The sequence below is a fragment of the Macaca fascicularis genome, chromosome X (assembly GCF_037993035.2).
Source record: "Macaca fascicularis isolate 582-1 chromosome X, T2T-MFA8v1.1".
Taxonomy (NCBI): Eukaryota; Metazoa; Chordata; class Mammalia; order Primates; family Cercopithecidae; genus Macaca; species Macaca fascicularis.
The window spans coordinates 18586448-18607184 of NC_088395.1; the positions used below are offsets into that span (position 1 = coordinate 18586448).

A 20737-nucleotide genomic window follows, 5' to 3' on the forward strand; every position below is an offset into this window, starting at 1 on the left:
ATTGGAACCAGATCTGGCAGATTCCAAAGTTCATGGCCCTTCTGATATGCTACCCTGACTTGGAGAATTGGAATTTATCCACATAACAGAAATTAAACATTGCAATTTCATTCTCCTGAATTTCACTTGACACTTAAAATTTTATGTTAATGGCGTTTCAATTAATAATCTATTGCCTTTTTGCTCCCATGGAGCACTTTGGAAACACTGATATATTTTATTTCTTCCCTTGAGACCACTTAGAAATGTATTTATTCAATTTCTGTAAGTGCTAAGAGGCTGACAAAGACAATCGTGCTTTTTTGGCTTTGTGGTTTGATGCTTAAGCTGTGACAAATAGAAGTTTCTCTAATGGAAATCGTTGCTTTCGAAAGTACTCATTCTTTATTTTATATGGAAAAAAACTTTAAAAATACTAAATAGCAAACTAAATATTTCTTTAATTCTTGGTAAAACATCTAGTTAATTTAGCTGGTTAAAAATCGACCAATCAAGCCATTCACAGCTGCTTGAGAGCCCCCTCCCGGCTCTCCATCCATCCCCACCTCCTTACTCCCAGTTTGAAGTCCTTTACTGTGATGTATATTTCAGTTTGAGATCTTCATGGAAAAATAACAAATGAAAATCTTTCATCTTTGGTGTTCCCTAAAGAATTTTCTCCAAGTTTAGAGAGCCTCTTGCCATTCTTCTTGCTATTGTTTGTCAGAGGGTTCTGGGTTATTGTAGCCATCAAGCAGTCTTTACTGGCACGGAAGGGTGTATTGAAAATCCCTGTGAACTCGGACCGCCCTCATTTTCCTCCTCAATGAACTGCAGACAGAGAAGCTGCTCTTTCGAGTCCATTGTCCCTCCATGACTATCCGTATGCTCTGTAGCTGTGGGAGGAGTAGGTAGGGGAGGGCATTGATTTTCCTTCTGCCTCTCCTGCTCATTCCCCTAGCTGTTGCCCATCAGCATCTTGACATGCTCAGTGACTTTCCTCTTTTTTTCCATTTTCCTTTTTTTTTTTTTTTTGCTTTGGGGGTGTGTGTGTGTGTATATATATATATATATATATATATATATATATATATATATATTTCTCAAGCCATTTTGTTTTGCTTTTGTTTTCCTCCCCAAATATTTTTGAAAATTGCAAACCTGCAGAGAAGATGAAAGAATAGTATATAAACACCCGTTTGAAATAATTTGAAAATAAGCTGTAGACATGGAATTAACCTGTATGTACTTCAGCATGCATCTCCTAAGAGAGGGATATTCTCTTATATGACTATAATACTAGATCATCCTGAAGAAATTTAACATTGATAGCGTAACGTTATCTAACACGTAGTCCATATTCAGAATTTCCCAGTTGTCCAAAATTGCCCTTTGCAACTGTTCTTTCCTACCCTTTAAAATAAGCCTTCTCTGGCCCTCTTGTCCCCTCCAGTTCCTCTCGTCTCTCTCCTCCCCTTCAAACTCGCTCCTTAAGGGGGCATTTGTACCGCTGTCTCCTACCTCCTCATTGATCCCAGCCCAGGGAAGATGATCTGACAGGTTCTTGAATGACCTCGAAGTCCAATGGAGCATTTTCAGTGCTCCATTTTCTCACTTCCTGGCAGTCTTTGGCACTCCTGCCCACTCCCTTCTTACCACTCATTGCCCTTGTCTTCAGGGGCAACACATTCTCCTGGTTTTTCTTTTAGGTCTCTGCATGAACTATTTATGTGGACTCACTTTCTCCTGGCTTTTAAATGTTGGGGCTCCTCTGGGTTCTCCCTTGGCTCTCTGATCTTGTCACTCTAACACTCTCCTTGGATGCTTTATCTACTCTATGGCTTTGACATCAGTGTGTCAAGACTCCAAATCTTTATTTTCAGCCCACATTATATGCTCTAATCCCTGTTTTATTGGGAATCATTTTTAAAAAGTACTTTTCTTTGTAAAAGAAGACCATTTTCTTCATCTGAAATCATGATTCCTCTCACTAACAATTCTTAGGTAATAGTCACCGTTTGATATGATAATGTGTTGGCCCAGAGGTTTGTATAGGATTGGTGCTACAAACACGTTTAATGCCTGTGTGAAGCAGACAAAACAAACCCATCCTAACAACCTTTTTATTCTTTACACCAATTAAATACATCTTTATCTTTTTATTTGCTGTGTGATTAATTTACCTTTGCTTTAAAAATTTCAAGTATTTTGAGACTCTAGTAGGGGCTATTTAGATACCATTTTAGAATCGTGAACCTTTAGAAGGCAAAAAGGTCAGGTGTAGTAGCCATGTCTGTAATCCCAGCACTTTGGGAGGCTGAGGCAGGAGGATCACTTGAGGCTAGGAGTTTGAAACCAGCCTGGGCAACATAGCAAGACCCCGTCTCTACCAAAGGGGGAAAAAAATAGCTAGACATGGTGGCTCGCACCTGTAGTCCCAGCTACATAGGAGGCTGAGGCAGGAGGATCGCTTGAGCCCAGGAGGTGGAGGCTGCAGTGAACCATGATTGTACCACTGCACTCCAGCCTGGGCAACAGAGCAAGACGTTGTCTCAAAAAAGAAAAAACAAACACACACCCACAACACACACACAACACAACACAAAATCCAAAGAGAGCAGAACCACCTCTTTGTTTAAATGATTTTTACTGGCTTCCAGCTTTACTAGGAAATTCACAAAGAAGCCAGCTTTCTAGTTGGGTCATGTTAATTGTTAGAAAATCTTGTTACAGAGAGACCTATTTCAACTAAGTGCAAGAAAGGACAATCCCTCAGCCCCAATTGCCAGTTATTTCCCATATTCAGAACACTTTTCTTATATGATTATGGCTTTATATTTCATTAGCTTTTAGCAACTGCAAAAGACAAAAATTTAATGCGGATCGTATTTGACCTTGGATGAATGAACGTGGCAATATAACACAGATTAGTAATTAATAACAAGGGAGACATAAAACAGAATTGCAGTCAAGATATTATTTCCTGAGTGAGGATTAAAGGTTATTATTGAATTATTGAATAGAACACATTTCCTATGACAGACTATTTTAATAATTTAAAATGATAGGAATTCTTTTATATAGCAAAATATCTTTTATATAAGAATACAATAGTTTTTAAAAATTAATATCTTCATAATAATGATTCTTTTGGAAAATTGGCAAAACATAGTATGGTAGGGAGGTAACAGTTACTTGTAAACTGTTCTCTTGGTCTGAGTCTTTTATTGAGTTGGCCTATTATTTTTGTATGGCATAGATGAAGCATCACATTTTCCTGAACTAGTGATATAGTCAAGGATTACAACTCATCTTTTTTTTTTTCTTTTTTGACACAGGGTCTCACTCTGTCACCCAGGCTGGAGTGCAGTGGCGCCCTCAAGGCTCACTGCAGCCTCAACCACCTAGGCTCAAGTGATCCTCCCACCTCAACCTCCCAAGTAGCTGGGACTACAGGTGTGTGCCACCACACCCGGTTAATTTTTATAGTTTTTGTAGAGATGGGGTTTCACTGCATTTCCCAGGCTGGTCTCGAACTCCTAGGCTCAAGAGATCTGTCCGCCTCGGCCTCCCAAAGTACTAGGATTTTAAAGTCATGAGCCACTGCACCTAGTCCAAGGATGACAACTCTTATGGAATCTTTCATGAGCTGACTTTATGTCATCTTCATATTGTTCCATTGCCCTGTTGAATCAAATAGGGCTTTAAATGGGCCATTTATAAATTCTAATCCTAATAAATGTAGAAGGAATGAGTTCAAAAATCAGTGTTTTGCAACCACCATAGAAATAATTGATTTAAGCAAAAATCATCAATGGATATTTTGGAGAACAGAATATATACACAGCCTCAAAGCATGTTCCTGCAAACTTTATTAATTGTAAAGAGGAAAACACTTCCACAGTAGAGAAGTTCACATGGACACCACCTTACCCGAGTGATCCAAGTTCACATCAGTGATAATGAGACAGATGAGCACCTCCTGATGTCCTAATGCACTGAGAAAGACATACCACTTATCCTGCCAAAATACATAACCTGAATCTCATCACGAGGAAAAGAGCAGACAGATCCAGATTGAGGGATGTTTTACAATCAACTGGCCTGTACTGTTTGAAAATTTCAGTGTCATTGAAGAGAAAGACAGAGGAATTGTTCTAGAATAAAGGAGACTGAAGAAATGACGATGGTATGTGGGGAGAGAGACTAGTTATTAACAATTATACTATCGTTACTTTTTCATACATTTGAAAATATTTCAGCCGGGCGCAGTGGCTCACGCCTGCAATCCCAGCACTTTGGGAAGCTGAGGTGGGCGGATCACCTTGAGGTCAGGAGTTCGAGACCAACCTGGCTAACATGATGAAACCCCGTCTCTACTAAAAATACAAAAATTAGCCAGGTGTGGTGGCGTGCACCTGTAATCTCAGCTACTTGGGAGACTGAGACAGGAGAATTGCTTGAACCCAGGAGGTGGAGGTTGCAGTGAGCCGAGATCTCGCCACTGCACTCCAGCCTGGGTGACAGAGTGAGGCTCCATCTCAAAAAAAAATTTTTTTTCAAAAGAAAAAAATCCTAATCCTGTACATCCTGAGATAAATTTACCAAGTTTGTAGTGGTGGCAGCCTAGGCTTATGTCCTTTGGTAGTACCATTTTTTAGCCCTTTCTTGTTTTTGCCATCTACCAACTTCATTCATTGAAGACTTTCCAGCCACTCTGAGCCTCATACTGGGTATCTTCACTGTACACGTGAATAAACCCCAAATGCTTTGGTGTCTGAGTTCCTTGATCTCCTGAGCCCCAGCAACTCTCTCATCTCCTCAACTTCAGCTGCTCACTCCCATTTACTGGCCCCATGGTCACCTGGAAAAGCCCCACCTCTGGAATCTTCATGATTATCATCCTATTCTCTGATTGCTTGATCTTCTTTGAAACCTCTGATCCTTAGATACTTCCCATGTGTCTCTATCTCCCAGCCTCCAGTTTTATTTAGATTTTGGGAATACAAGTGCATTTTTGTTACATGGATATGTGCGTGGTGGTGAAGTCTGAGCCAACCCTCTCTTGTCTTCCCTTTCTTCCCCATCCATCTTTCCTCCATCTTTTGTTGGCTGTCACTTGAACCAGTTAACAGATCATACACCTTAGTCATATTAGTCATATTTTAGGCAATTAAAAAATTAATATGTGAAATGTTTAATGTTCCCAAACCAATTGCTAGCAAACTTTGGCTACAATTCCTTGATGGGAAAGCCAAAGATATTAGTAACTTGTATTTTTCTACAGGGATGATTCTGATTGATTGATTGATTTTCAAGTAGCCTTTAGTATTTGTCTTCTTTGTCCAGAAGTTTCTGGTTTGAGTGTTCAGTTTTGCACATCCTATTGTGTCCTTGGATGGTTATTTTCAGCTTTTCTATGTACAGTGATAGGTGGGCTGCAGCAATGGCACTAAAAACAAGTAGATGGATGAGTTAAGAGTATTTGGTCACTGGAAAGAATCTTAGAGATCACACAATCCAAAGTTCTCATTGTTTACATGAGAAACTGAGGACCGCGGAGGTTGGCTGATTTGCCTGAGGTTACATAGCTGGCAACTGGGTAAGTCAGGGCCCAAATGGAAGTATCCCAATGACAAAGTCAGAACTTATTTTTATTAACCCGTGTGGATGGGGTTGGTGGGTGGGAGAGTGAGTATATAAAATGTTGTAGAAATGACCTGTTATTCTCGCTCTTGTCTCACTGGAAGGCCAGAGGTTCCTGAGAATGACACAATTATGATCTCTTTCAGACTTCACGCTTTACTCTCTTGTTTCAGAAAAGTGTCTCCCAGGGACAAGGCCTGTGTGTTGTGGCCTTGCTCTGCAGGGCTGCCGGAGTTTGTGGCTGAGCGAGCCTCCTAAGGTCTCTGCCTTGCTTGCTGCCCAAGAAGCAGGCTTTGTGTCCATCTCATGTTCACTGGGCATGTGCTTTGAGCTGATTTTCCAGTGAAGTTAGAAGTCTCACTGGGACAGCCGCACATTCTGGCAGATGGCAGATATAGAATATCTGTAAACAAAAGTAACAGTAATGAAGACTGTGGTCCTAGGCCAGAGTTCAGCCATACCCCCTTCTCATCATGCTTTGAACAGCTGAGGTTATAGATGCTTCTCCTCTTCGCTTAAAGCCTTTTGCTATTAGAGGATTCATTTTCTTTCCAGTTCATTCGAATTTATTTTAATCAGCTGTGTCACACTTGTGCCTGGGTCTCTTCTTGCCTGGATGCCAGGCCCCTTAAAGGTACATTAAATATTCGCTTATCCTGCTGCTTCCTCAGGAGGCCTCTGCCAGAAGAATTTCAAAAGCAGAGAGTCTTTAAATACCTTATCATTCTGAATATGAAATGTCTTGTTTGAAGAACTATCTGTCAAATAAACTCCTATTTAAAAACCAAAACCAAACCAAACATAAAGACTCTACCAGCCAGCACAAAGAGAAATGTAAGACACAAAGTCTTAACTAAACAGTAATTTCATTCGTTCAACAAATATTTATTCCTGCTATGTTCCAGGGACTATTCCAGGCTCAGGAAATACAGCAGCTAACTCAACAGATCAAAATCCCAGCTCTTAGAGAGATTACATTCTGGTAGGAGGACATACGCAATGACAAAGAAGTAAATAGATACTATGTCTCGTGGTGATAAGTGCTATGGAGAAAAAATAAGAAAGGAGATAGGCGATCAGGGCAGGGGAGACCATGTAAGAAGGGATGGTCAGGAAAGGCCTCCTGCAAAGGTGATGTCTGAGCAAAAGCTGCAGGCTCTAACCACATGCACCCCAGCTGGCTGGGCTCTTCTTGCTCTAAGCTGTTGTGTTCTGAGATGGTAGTCTGTTTGTCCACAGTAATTTGTGAATTTTTTTTTTTTTTTTTTTTTGAGATGGAGTCTCACTCTGTCGCCCAGGCTAGAGTGCAGTGGCGTGATCTTGGCTCACTGCAACCTCCATCTCCCAGGCTCAAGCAATTGTCCTGCCTCAGCCTCCCAAGTAGCTGGGATTACAGGCGCCCACCACCACGCCTGGCTAATTTTTGTATTTTTAGTAGAGACGAGGTTTTGCCGTGTTGGCCAGGCTGGTCTCAAACTCCTGATCTCAGGTAATCCACCTGCCTTGGCCTCCCAAAGTGCTGGGATTACAGACGTGAGCCACCATACCCAGCCGTAATTTGTGAAATTTCTAATGAAATATTATGTATAATCAGGAAGTCTTTGGGACTTAACTGGAATTTGTTAGCCTGGAGAGAGACAATTTTTTTTAAAGTATCTTCCATTTATTGAGTGTTTCCTATATGACAGGCAATGTGCTAAGCATTTTATATGAATCAATTAATATATTACTAATAACTATGTCAACAAATTACTAATACATTATTATGTATTATTACAACACCCTTAGAAGGTGTTCATTCATTCAATCATTCATTCAACAAATATATAATACATTTCCAGGCCTTGCCCCAGGTGCTGGGGATGCAGCAATGATAAAAATGAAATTCCTAGCTAATAGGGAAAAATGGACAATAAACCCATACACATATAAATGCAGACAATGTCAGATGCTCAATAGTGCTACAGAGAACAGTAGAACAGGTAAAGGGATAGGGAATGTGAGGTGAGGGAAGGTGAGGGAGGAGATGCTATTATATATACCATCTGATTTGTTTTTTGGTTTTTTTTTTGAGACAGAGTCTTGCTCTGTTGCCCAAGCTGGAGTGCAGTGGTACGATCTTGGCTCACTGCAACCTCTGCCTCCCAGGTTTAAGTGATTCTCATGCCTCGTGCCTCAGTCTCTGGAGTAGCTGGGATTACAGGCATGCACCACCACGCCTGGCTAATTTTTTGTATTTTTAGTAGAGACGGAGTTTCGCCATGTTCACAGGCTTGTCTCGAACTCCTGAGCTCAGGCAATCCACCCGCATCGGCCAACCAAAGTGCTAGGATTAAAGACGTGAGCCATTGCGCCTGGCCCCATCTCATTTTTTATGGCTGATTCCAAATGCCATGTATAGCAAAATGAGGACGAGCCCAGGTTCTGAAATTACAGATATCTGGATTTGACTCTACATTCTCCCTCTGACAAGTGACATGGTCCCAGACATGTTGTTTCTGAGCCCCCGTTTCCTTATCTGTAAAATAGGGATAGTGACACTTGAGAGGATTGTTGGGGGGAGGATGAAATCAAATCAAGTTGAAGTAGATGACCCACGTAAAGCACCAGGCACAATGCCTGGCACAAAGCCGTCACTCTGAATTCATTATTTGTCTTGCTTACTAACCCCCTACATGACTATTTAATTTCTTGCAAAATACCATGATAGTGATTGCCACCAGAGAAAAGAATCTATTAAAACAAAAAACCAGCTTGGCAATAGAGAAACCACCTACTGGGCACAGAAAATTGGCCAGGTAACTTATTGAATCTGTGCTGTTGCTTCTGTCTAGAAACAAAAAGAGAAGACCCTTGCTACACATACTCCTCAATACCATTTATTCATTCATTCATTCATTCTGCATGGAATCAATGTGACGGGGAAGAGAAGCCCTGTTATCTGATGAAGCAGCAGGACCAGAAGTAGATCTAAGCTGTCCAATAAGTTTAGAACTGGATGACGCAGCTCTTCAACTCTCTGGGCAGGGTGGGGGGTTTTGGGGGCCAGCAACCCCCTTGAGTAGGGTCTATCATGCCTGCGTTCTACCCTTTGCTATTTTGGAGGTTTCTTCTCCAGGGGAGGGCCCTCAGCTGGCTAGTGCTGTCCTATGGTGGATGGGGCTTAGGAATTAGGTGAGGCTTTGGAGGTCTGATGTTGGCATGCCCAACCTTGCTGGGCTCCTTCCCTCTCCTGGAGAGGTTTCTGTGGGAAATGTATGCCCAAGGGACAACAGCAGGATGTGGATCAAAGTCCGCTTTATCAGCTGCTGCACAAGTACCCCAGATCTCAACGTAGAACTCTAATGACGGCATGAGTTGGAGCCTGCAGGAAGTTGGAGGCTTGAGGTCTTAGCAGGACCTGTTTTTCCCGCCCCTCCAAGACGAGCTCATCAGGCAGGGTCTAGTCAGGAGGCAGAAACCACAGAGTGATTTGAACAGAGAGAATTGAATGTAAAGAATTATACCAAATGCAGGGAAGTTACCACCCTAAAGCTGAGAGAACAAAGCGAAAAGAGTGCAATTATTCCAACTGAGAAACTTGCAGGAGGGTCCCACAGAACTGAAGCTCAGACCTCTGAGAAGTGGTACACTCAGTCGGTGCTACCATGAGACTGGCTTTGCAAGTGCTGGATGAACTGCAAACTGGATCCTTCACTGTTACCTGGGGTGAAGAGCAGTTGCTAGGTTACACTATCAGGAACAGGAAGCAGACAGGAAGGAGTGTGTCCCTTGTTCCTCCTCCAGCCTTGCAGTCTGCCTTTCCCACCCCTATTGGCAGAGCCTCACAGGGGGCAACTGACAAAGCTGAAATGGGGTCTGCAAAGTCCCAGCCTCAGCATCACTGTGCTGACTAGGGAAGGGTGGATTTAGAGTTGAGACCTGACAGCTTAATAAGTGGCATGTGTGCTCAGGTAGAGGAGTATGAACATAGACAAAGATGGCTGCTTCCCAGGCTGGGGTGGGGTGGGGCAGTTCTGCTTCCTGACTTTGGGGTAGAAGAGGAAGTAGAAGACAGAGGGGACTGTAGGTGTTTATAAACCTGCTATGCCACAGTTTACACCCCTCCCCCCAGTGGAACCCAAAGAACGTATTGTGTGCTATATACAAAACAGCAGCTCCTCCCTTGGAGAGTGGGGTGGGGATGGAAGCCAGGCAGAGATGGGAGGGGACCTAGCTTGCCTCTTTCCCCACGTCAGGGAGGAGTAGAAGTGGCAGTAGATGTCAGGTGTCCAGCTAGTGCCAGTCACTTAGTAGGCATTCAAGAAATGGTACTGGCCAGGCGCAGTGGCTCACGCCTGTAATCTCAGCACTTTGGGAAGCTGAGGTGGGTGGATCATGAGGTCAGGAGTTCAAGACCAGCCTGGCCAACATGGTGAAACCCCATCTCTACAAAAAAATACAAAAATTAGCTGGGCGTCGTGGCGGGCGCCTGTAGTCCCAGCTACTGAGGAGGCTGAGGCAGAGAATTGCTTGAATCCGGGAGGCGGAGGTTGCAGTGAGCCGAGATTGTGGCTCTGCACTCCAGCCTGGGCTACAGACAAGACTCTGTCTCAAAAAAAAAAAAAATAGTGGCCATTATTATTCAAAGGAAGGAAAGGTGCACATAGGTTAGGGAATGAAGTAACTGACTAGAGTGGAGAGAGCCAGAGGACCTGAGTTCATACTAGGTAAGTGACTTGGAGCAAGAGACTTGCCTTTCTGAACTCAAAATTTCCTTATGTGTAACATGGAGATGATGCTTGTGGGGACCAAATGTGTTGTAATAGACCCTTAACATATGATATCTTGTTCTATTAATTAGAGAAATAATAATAAGCTCAGTTATTTCTTTCTTTCTTTTTTTTTTTAATCGAAATGGAGTCTTGCTCTGTCTCCCAGGCTGGAGTGCAGTGGCGGCAATCTTGGCTCACTGCAACCTCTGTCTCCTAGGTTCAAGTGATCCTCCCACCTCAGCCTCCCAAGTAGCTGGGATTACAAGCATGCACCACCATGCCCGGCTAATTTTTGTATTTTTAGTAAACATGGGGTTTCACCATGTTAGCCAGGCTGGTCTCGAACTCCTGACCTCAAATGATCTGCCTGCCTCGGCCTCCCAAGGTGTTGGGATTACAGGCGTGAGCCACCACGCCCAGCCAAACTTGTTTATTTGTTATTGATATTGCTGATACCAAATAGAAGAGATTTCACTGATCATTTATTCCACAACATCACTGTGCAGATGAAGAAGCAGAGGCACAGAAAGGATCAATAGCTCTATGGAGGTTAAGAGCTTGGGCTATGGAGTCAGTCAGACCAGGGTTCGAATCCTCACTGTCCATTTCCACTTACCAGCTAAGTGAGCTTTAGTGAGTTCCTCAGTCTCTGTCAGCTTCACAGTGTCGTGAGGACTGCAGGACTAATCAATGCCTGGCCCTTTGTAAGTGCTCAGGAAGTGGCACTGGAAAGGCACCTTTGTGCTTGTAAGTATGAGAACCCCTGAGGCCAGAGGGTGATTCATCATGATAGCGACTGTCCCACAGAACAGCCCTTTTAGGTGACCCTAGACCCTCCATCATGGTATTGTGAGAATACTTGAGATTTCAGCCATGCCACTACCAATTATTTGCTTTGCAAGGTTGAACTTGTGTGTAGGGAAAATCTTTCTCCCCTAACCGTTTTTTTTTCTCCACTCTCACACCACAACAATCATCAACACAGAAGACTTTTGTGACCAAATGTGTGGGGACTTTTCTCCACACAACAAGCAGCAGATACCAGCTGGGTGTCGTCTGATTCAGATTCTGACATTACCTACCCAGATATAGTGTCAGATCCCACAGGTTGAGGGCTCAGTCCCCAAAACTGCCTACCCACCCCATCCCAACACCAATTGCAAGTCCAGGCCTCCAGAACTTCTGAGCGACCAGCTTCAAGTTGGGAGTTCCCATGACCCCCCTTTGGGTGCCATTATTTTACTAAAGCAGCTCACAAAACTCTGAGAAACACTGCCTTACATTTACTGGTTTATTATAAAGGATATCACAAAGGAAACAGATAAAGAGATGCATAGGGCGAGGCGGGGGGAAGGGGCAGGCCACCCTCCCAGAACCTCCACGTGTTCAGCTATCGGAAGCTCACGGAACCTGGTTCTCTTGGGTTTTTATGAAAGCTTCAAGACAACAGCATTTCTTCCCCTAGGGCATAGGGTCTTAAGCCCATAATCAGAAAGTCAGGGGAAAATTAGAGCTTTGGGGCAGGTGAAAGGAGGACAGGAGAAGGTCAGAGGCTGCCCCTGAGGCCTAACATACCCGACATCATAACAAAAGACTTTATCAGGGCCATGGATGAAAACCTCCCTCTCTCTCTATATATATATATGTATGTATATATGTATGTATATATATGTATATACACGTGTGTGTGTGTGTGTGTGTGTGTGTGTGTGTGTATATATATATCTTAGTTTATTTTCATGCTGCTGATAAAGACATAACCCAGACTGGGTAATTTATAAAGGAAAGAGGTTTAATGGACTCACAGTTCCACATGGCTGGGGAGGCCTCACAATCATGGCAGAAGACGAAGGAAGAGCAAACAGACATCTTACACGGTGGCAGGCAAGAGTGCGAGTGCAGGGGAACTCCCCTTTATCAAACCATCAGATCTCGTGAGACTGACTATCACGAGAACAGCACGGGAAAAACCCACCCCCATGATTCAATTACCTCCCACTGGGTCCCTCCCGCAACACGTGGGAATTATGGGTCTACAATTCAAGATGAGATTTGGGTGGGGACACAGCCAAATCCTATGTATATTATAACACCACAACATGTCACTCTATTTCTTCTTCCTGTGGTTTTTCCCTATAAAGCTCATGATACGTGACATTGGGTCTATTTCCTGGGGTTTTCTGGAACCTGAATGATGGAAAGAGTCCCTGGAACCCAAGAGACTTGGGGAAGCTGTTAACCTGTCAGATGACCAGGTCCCGGGATAGTCTGTGTACTGCAGCAGTACTAAACCAGAGGATGCTGGACCGGGGACTGGATTCCTGCTTTCAGAACTCAAATCGTTCCTGTTATAGTCAACTCTTATTTTTTATGCACCAACTGGGAAAAATGATAGCATGAATAAAAGGAGCCAGCTGGTGTTGATTGCTCTTCACTCTAAAACTCGAGGAGGCATAAGAGACTGTATTTTACATCTCATCTCTTACCTGATTTCTTTCTTCAATATGATGAAACTACAAAATGGCTCAAAGGCTACCTTCCCCAGAAGAGAGACAGTCTGCCTGGATAGTCCACAAACAAGACAATACTTCCAGTTGCCATTTACTTAGCATGTGCTTTTTACTAGGCATTGGGCTAAACTTTTCCCCTTGTAACATCTCATTTCATCCTCATAGAAACTCTATGGGGGGGTGGGGTGTGTTTTTTTACCCACCTGCATTTTATCAATCGAATCTCAGGTGCAGAAGGTGGTGTGAATCATACTTCTCCATCAGCTCATTGAACATTATCATCATTGGTCTGTGCAAGACCCCTTATTATGTTAATTAGTTTATTCCCTTCTATTCGTGTATCCCACGCACATTCACCCCCCATAAATAACCGGTCCATCATGTGTTGTGTGCATCTTTCCCTTTGTATATGTTCTTATGAAATGTGGTTTTGTGTGTATCTATATAGTTTTATTGATTAAAGTAGTATTTCTTTCTGTCTCTAACTTTTTAATAACCATTCTAAATGGAAGTACTATGTTTTTAAGACCTACTGAATAGGTTATTGTGGGTTTGTTTAATCTATTGCTTCCAGTTGTGTTGTGCTACTCCATGGTGTGCACCCACCACAGGTACAGATTCTCTTTCCTAGTGATAGGCAGCCAGGCCTATTTGTATCAAACTTCCTGTTGCCACAAAGAAGCAATTGCATCCCCATATGTCTCCTTGATGGACTATGTGAGAATTGCTTTGGGGTACGTAGTGAAGAATGGAATTGCTACTTCATAGGGTATACACAGATTCATAGATTTACTATGCTTATGCCATGTCAAAGGTAGGCACTGTTATTATTCCCATTTTACAGATGAGGAAACTGAGGTTTTGAGAGTTTTAATAACTTACCCAAAGTCACATAGATGGTAATTAGAGAGCTAGGATTCAAGTTCAGGCAGTCTTACTCCAAAACTTCTGTTCCTAATGGCTGTGCCATCATTATTCTCTGAGCGTTTGAGACATGAGGACATTTTATAAAAAACATAAAAGTCAATCTCATTGTTTGGTGTTTTAATAGTCTTAGAACCTAGGAATCCAGGTGGACTGCTTCCCCCCCCACCCCCCGAAGCACCTACTTCTCCCAACAGGTGCATAGTAACTGTTTTTCTCTGACTCTCATATTCTGTGGGTCTGCAGCGCTGAAAGCTGCGTTGATCATCCAGAACTGGTACCGAGGTTACAAAGCTCGACTGAAGGCCAGACAACACTATGCCCTCACCATCTTCCAGTCCATCGAATATGCTGATGAACAAGGCCAAATGCAGGTCTGTTTTGTAAGCTTTTCTCTTCTTTTGGTAAAATGATTCTCTTTACCCCTTGTTATTGAAAGAATGAAAGTTTGGGTCCATTTTAAGCTGAGGGACCTTGGTGAAAGGCTTTAATAGAGCACGTCATGACATTGTCTTGGAACTAGTTATTGAGAGAGCGTGTGCTTTGGGAAAAGGATGGTGTTTTTCAGTTTTGAAGTTCACATTTTTAAGAGGGCTGCCCAATGTCTGGTTAACTAATAAAAATAGTCTTATTCTATTTTGGGGCAGATGCCTTAATAGGAAATAAAGTTGTCATTTTATAAAAGAAAAAATTACTTCAAGGAGTTAAAAAATGGCAGAATTTCCTAGGAGCAAACCTCTGCAAGCTCTAGAAGAAAATATACATGGGTGAGGAAGGCCTTTTTTTTTTTCTTCGAGACGGAATTTCACTCTTGTCGCCCAGGCTGGGATGCAATGGCGCGGTCTTGGCTCGCTGCAACCTCCGCCTCCCGGGTTCAAGTGATTCTCCTGCCTCAGCCTCCTGAGTAGCTAGGATTATGGGCACCCACCACCACACGCGGCTAATTTTTAAATTTTTAGTAGAGACGGGGTTTCACCGTGTTGGCCAGGCTGATCTCGAACTCCTGACCTCAGGTGATCCATCTGCCTTGGCCTCCCAAAGTCCTGGAATTACAGGTGTGACCCACTGCATCTGGCCAAGGAAGGCCTTTTGAAAAAAATACATAAATCTAGTTTTAATGCTCATTAATTTTAAAAAAGTACTTTTAACAATAAAAAGATCTTAGAAAGATCTCCAATGTAGTTGCTAATGAAAAAGTCAACTTGTAAAATAATATGTAGAGTTTATCTCATTTATGTGAAAGAACATGAAACATACAGCAAAAGTCTGGAAAAAGATACACAGGAAACTGTTTACAGTAGTTAGTTCTGAGGACAGGAGTGGTATTGGTGGGTGTGGCTTGGGATGTTAAGAGGGACTTCTCATTTTTATTTGATATTATTTGTAGTTATTAGCAATCATACATCTGTGTATCACATTATAATCTTTAAAGATAAGAACATTCCAAAAAGAACTAAGTTGCTAGATTTATTTTTGGCAGCTAGAAAAATGATACACTGTGATTCATTCAGACACTCCCTTTGTCTAGATTAGGACCCTCAGCATAGGCTGTCTTTTTAAGCACTGTAGAATATAGTGATAAGTATAAAGGTAGAGTGAACCCCAAATTGGTATGCTTTAGACACATTCCAGCACCAGTACATTCTTTTCTATTGATTCTTTATTGAGATGTAATTCACATACCATACAATTCACCCATTTAAAGTGTGCAATTCAGTGGTTTTTAGTATATGTACAGGTTTTTAGTATTCAATGGTTTTTAGTATATGTACATCCCCACAATCAATTTTAGGACATTTTCCTTTCCCCCTTCCTAAACTCCATACTCATTAGCAGTCATTCCCCCGTTTCCTTCCCTCAGTCCCTGGCAACCACTAATCTATTTTCTATCTCTATGTATTTGCCTATTCTGGCCATTTCATATAAATGGAATCATATACTATGTGGTCTTTGGTGTCTGGCTTCTTCTTTTTTTTTTTTTTTTTTTGAGACAGAATCTCGTTCTGTCGCCAGAGTGCAGTGGTGCGATTTCGGCTCACTGCAACCTCTGCCTCCCAGGTTCAACCGATTCTCCTGCCTCAGCCTCCCGAGTAGCTGGGACTACAGGCACGTGCCACCACACCCAGCTAATTTTTGCATTTTCGGTCTCCCAGAGTGCTAGGATTACAGGCGTGAGCCACTGCGCCTGACACAGCTTCTTTTACTTAGCATAATGCTTTCAAAGTTCACCCATGTTGTAGCATGTATCAGGACTTCATTCCTTTTTAGTTAATATTACTCATTCTGAAGAATATTCCATTGCATAGATGGACCACATTTGGTCATCTATTCCTCAGGTGATGGATCATTTGGGTTGGTTCCACCTTTTGGCTATTATGAATAATGCTGCTGTGAATATTTGTATGCAAGTTTTTGTGTGAACATATGTTTTCAGTTCTCTTGGGTATAGACCTGTGAGTGGAATTGCTGTGTCATGTAGTAACTTGGCGCTTAACTTTTTGAGAAGCTGCTCAACTGTGTTCCAAAGCAGCTCCATCGTTTTACCTTCCCACAAGCAGTGGTTGAGGGCTCCAGTTTCTTCACATCTTTGCAAACACTTGTTATTATCTCTTTTTGATTATAGCTATCGTAGTGGGTGTGAAGTGATGTCTCATTGTGGTTTCTATTGACTGTTAATTGACAAACCCATCATCAACAGCATTAAAATCATACATTTTGATAACTGTATGGAAAGTCTTCCTTCTTTTAATTCCCAACTCCCAGATCTACTCCCAGATTGATAAAGTGTTTACTTTTCATGAGAGGCAGGGCTTGAGAAAGAAATTATTTGTGCTGTACAAACGCAGGTCTTTGCAGATACCTGGTGGCCATAGAGCCAGTACCCCGATTACGGCTGGAATGCTGGTGAAGTTCCACCTTTCCCTCCCTTTCTTTCCAAAATATATTTGATATTTAAGAATATTCCTTAACTCTTAATCTCACCACCAAAAAGAAAAGAGATCATGACCGGGCGCAGTGGCTCACACCTGTAATCCTAGCACTCTGGGAGGCCGAGGCAGGTGGATCACCTGAGGTCGGGAGTTCGAGACAGCCTGGCCAACATGGTGAAACCCTGTCTCTACTAAAAATATAAAAACATTAGCTGGACATGGTGGCGGGCACCTGTAATCCCAGCTACTTGGGAGACTGAGGCAGGAGAATCACTTGATCCGGGGAGGCGGAGGTTGCAGTGAGCCGAAATCATGCCATTGCACTCCAGCCTGGGCGACAAGAGCGAAACTCCATCTTAAAGAAAAGAAAAGAAGAGATCATAATGAACACAATTTAGTAGCTGTCTTGGGTTGGATTTCCTAGAAGCAGAGGCTGAGACAGGGATTCTGGTACAAGTGACTTACTGAGGGTGTGTTTTCAGGGAAAGCCTGTAAGGGAGTGAGGAATGCAAGACAGGACAGGGGAGAAGCTAGGCCAAGATGCACTTTTTGAAGCCTGACCTCAGCCTGATCCCATCTGGAGCTGTCAAGTGTGAAATGCACTACAATTTGTCCCTGGCAGAGGCAAGGGAGGTGGGGGACTGGGCCGTTACACCCTTGCTTCAGCCAGTGCTTGTCTCTGGGCAGCCCCACAGGAGGGGCGTCCATGTGTTATCCTGTGTTGCTCTGGACGCAGGCAGTCCTCTGGAGGCAAGCATACATGTGACCCTTAGCACCTGCAGCAGCTGGGATAGGAATGCGCCACGAGAGTAAGGGCGCTCGGGTGGAGCACCAGCAGCATTTGCCACAGTAGTTGTTTGGGGTTCACTAATTGATTAATGTTTTTTTAATTTTGTCCAGTTATCCACCTTCTTTTCCTTCATGTTCGAAAACTACGCACATGTACATAAGGAAGAGCTAGGTAAGTAAAAAGTTCAGTCTTTTCAAAAGCGTCATTAAATATTGAACTGTCTTCATCAAGATCATAAATTCTGAAGATGGGAGAACACTAAGAAATTAAAAAGATGCCTACCTCTTTTGTTTATGTTTCACCCAACAACTGGCAACATCAGTTCAAGTGGCCTTTTTCCCTCTCTGGATGGTGTCAACTAAATCGGCCATTTAATTTTTTTCGCTTTTCCAAAAACTGAGTTAGAATTCATTCAATATTCATTTGTTGAATGCCTTCTCTGAACTACAATCTATCGGTGCACAACCGTAGCTTAGTAAAGGGAACCTTATTTTATTATTATTATTATTATTATACTTTAAGTTCTAGGGTACATGTGCACAATGTACAGGTTTGTTACACATGAATACATGTGCCATGTTGGTGTGCTGCACCCATTAACTCGTCATTTACATTAGGTATTCCTCCTAATGCTATCCCTCCCCCCGCCCCAAACCCTATGACAGGCCCCAGTGTGTGATGTTCCCCACCCTGTGTCCAAGTGTTCTCATTGTTCAATTCCCACCTATGAGTGAGAACATGTGGTATTTGGTTTACTGTCCTTGCAATAGTTTGCTCAGAATGATGGTTTCTAGCTTCATCCATGTCCCTACAAAGGACATGAACTCATCCTTTTTTATGGCTGCATAGTATTCCATTGTGTATATGTGCCACATTTTCTTAATCCAGTCTATCATTGATGGGCATTTGTGTTGGTTCCAAGTCTTTGCTATCGTGAATAGTGCTGCAGTAAACATACATGTGCGTGTGTCTTTATAGCAGCATGATTTATAATCCTTTGGGTATGTACCCAGTAATGGGATGGCTGGGCCAAATAGTATTTCTAGTTCTAGATCCTTGAGGAATCGCCACACTGTTTTCCACAATGATTGAACTAGTTTACAGTCCCATCAATAGTGTAAAAGTGTTCCTATTTCTCCACATCCTCTCCAGCACCTGTTGTTTCCTGACTTTTTAATGATTGCCATTCTAACTGGTGTGAGATGGTATCTCATTGTGGTTTTGATTTGCATTTCTCTGATGGCCAGTGATGATGAGCAATTTTTCATGTGTCTGTTGGCTGCATAAATGTCTTCTTTTGAGAAATGTCTGTTCATATCCTTTTCCCACTTTTTGATGGGTTGTTTGATTTTTTTCTTGTAAATTTGTTTAAGTTCTTTGTAGATTCTGGATATTAGCTGTTTGTCAGATAGGTAGATTGCAAAAATTTTCTCCCATTCTGTAGGTTGCCTGTTCACTCTGATGGTATTTTCTTTTGCTGTGCAGAAGCTCTTTAGTTTAATTAGATCCATTCGTCAATTTTGGCTTTTGTTGTCATTGCTTTTGCTGTTTTAGTCATGAAGTCCTTGCCCATGCCTATGTCCTGAATGATATTGCCTAGGTTTTCTTCCAAGGTTTTTATGGTTTTAGGTCTAACATTTAAGTCTTTAATCCACCCGGAATTAATTTTTGTATAAGGTGTAAGGAAGGGATCCAGTTTCAGCTTTCTACGTATGGCTAGCCAGTTTTCCCAGCACCATTTATTAAATAGGGAATCCTTTCCCCATTTCTTGTTTTTGTCAGGTTTGTCAAAGATCAGATGGCTGTAGATGTGTGGTATTTTTTCTGAGGGCTCTGTTCTGTTCCACTGGTCTATATCTCTGTTTTGGTACCAGTACCATGCAGTTTTGGTTACTGAAGCCTTGCAGTATAGTTTGAAGTCAGGTAGCGTGATGCCTCCAGCTTTGTTCTTTTGGCTTAGGATTGTCTTGGCAATGTGGGCTCTTTTTTGGTTCCATATGAACTTTAAAGTAGTTTTTTCCAATTCTGTGAAGAAAGTCATTGGTAGCTTGATGGGGATGGCATTGAATCTATAAATTACCTTGGGCAGTATGGCCATTTTCATGATATTGATTCTTCCTATCCATGAGCATAGAATGTTCTTCCATTTGTTTGTGTCCTCTTTTATTTCACTGAGCAGTGGTTTGTAGTTCTTCTTGAAGAGGTCCTTCACATCCCTTGTAAGTTGGATTCCTAGGTATTTTATTCTCTTTGAAGCAATTGTGAATGGGAATTCACTCATGATTTGGCTCTCTGTCTGTTATTGGTGTATAAGAATGCTTTTGGGCCGGGCGCGGTGGCTCAAGCCTGTAATCCCAGCACTTTGGGAGGCCGAGACGGGCGGATCACGAGGTCAGGAGATCGAGACCATCCTGGCTAACACGGTGAAACCCCATCTCTACTAAAAAAAATACAAAAAACTAGCCGGGCGAGGTGGCGGGCGCCTGTAGTCCCAGCTACTCGGGAGGCTGAGGCAGGAGAATGGCGTGAACCCAAGAGGCGGAGCTTGCAGTGAGCTGAGATCCGGCCACTGCACTCCAGCCTGGGCGACAGAGCAAGACTCCGTCTCAAAAAAAAAAAAGAATGCTTTTGATTTTTGCACATTGATTTTTGTATCCTGAGACTTAGCTGAAGTTGCTTATCAACTTAAGGAGATTTTGGGCTGAGACGATGGGGTTTTCTAAATAAATGATCATGTCATCTGCAAACAGGGACAATTTGACTTCCTCTTTTCCTAATTGAATACCCTTTATTTCCTTCTCCTGTCTGATTGCCCTGGTCAGAACTTCCAACACTATGTTGAATAGGAGTGGTGAGAGAGGGCATCCCTGTCTTGTGCCAGTTTTCAAAGGGAATGCTTCCAGTTTTTGCCCATTCAGTATGATATGGGCTGTGGGTTTGTCATTAAATAACTCTCATTATTTTGAGATAGGTCCCATCAATACCTAGTTTATTGAGAGTTTTTAGCATGAAGAACTTTTGAATTTTGTCAAAGGCCTTTTCTGGATCTATTGAGATAATCATGTGGTTTTTGTCTTTGGTTCTGTGTGTATGCTGGATTACATTTATTGATTTGCGTATGTTGAACCAGCCTTGCATCCCACGGGTGAAGCCAGCTTGATCATGGTGGATAAGCTTTTTGATGTACTGCTGGATTCGGTTTGC

At 42.5% G+C, this 20737-nt stretch overlaps 1 protein-coding gene across 15 annotated transcripts in view; it reads left to right on the plus strand.

Annotated features, from left to right (window-relative positions):
- Nucleotides 1-20737, plus strand: part of PPEF1 (protein phosphatase with EF-hand domain 1) — a 149919-nt gene that overhangs the window by 40462 nt on the left and 88720 nt on the right. For all 15 annotated transcript variants that reach the window (XR_012429808.1, XR_012429809.1, XM_074028973.1 and 12 more), the window contains 2 exons: nucleotides 14060-14187; nucleotides 17644-17704. Coding sequence is in view for 13 of the 15 variants with exons in the window: in XM_074028973.1 (XP_073885074.1) it covers nucleotides 14060-14187; nucleotides 17644-17704 (189 nt within the window). In the remaining 2 variants the exon portion in view is untranslated. The remainder of the gene's footprint in view (nucleotides 1-14059; nucleotides 14188-17643; nucleotides 17705-20737) is intronic.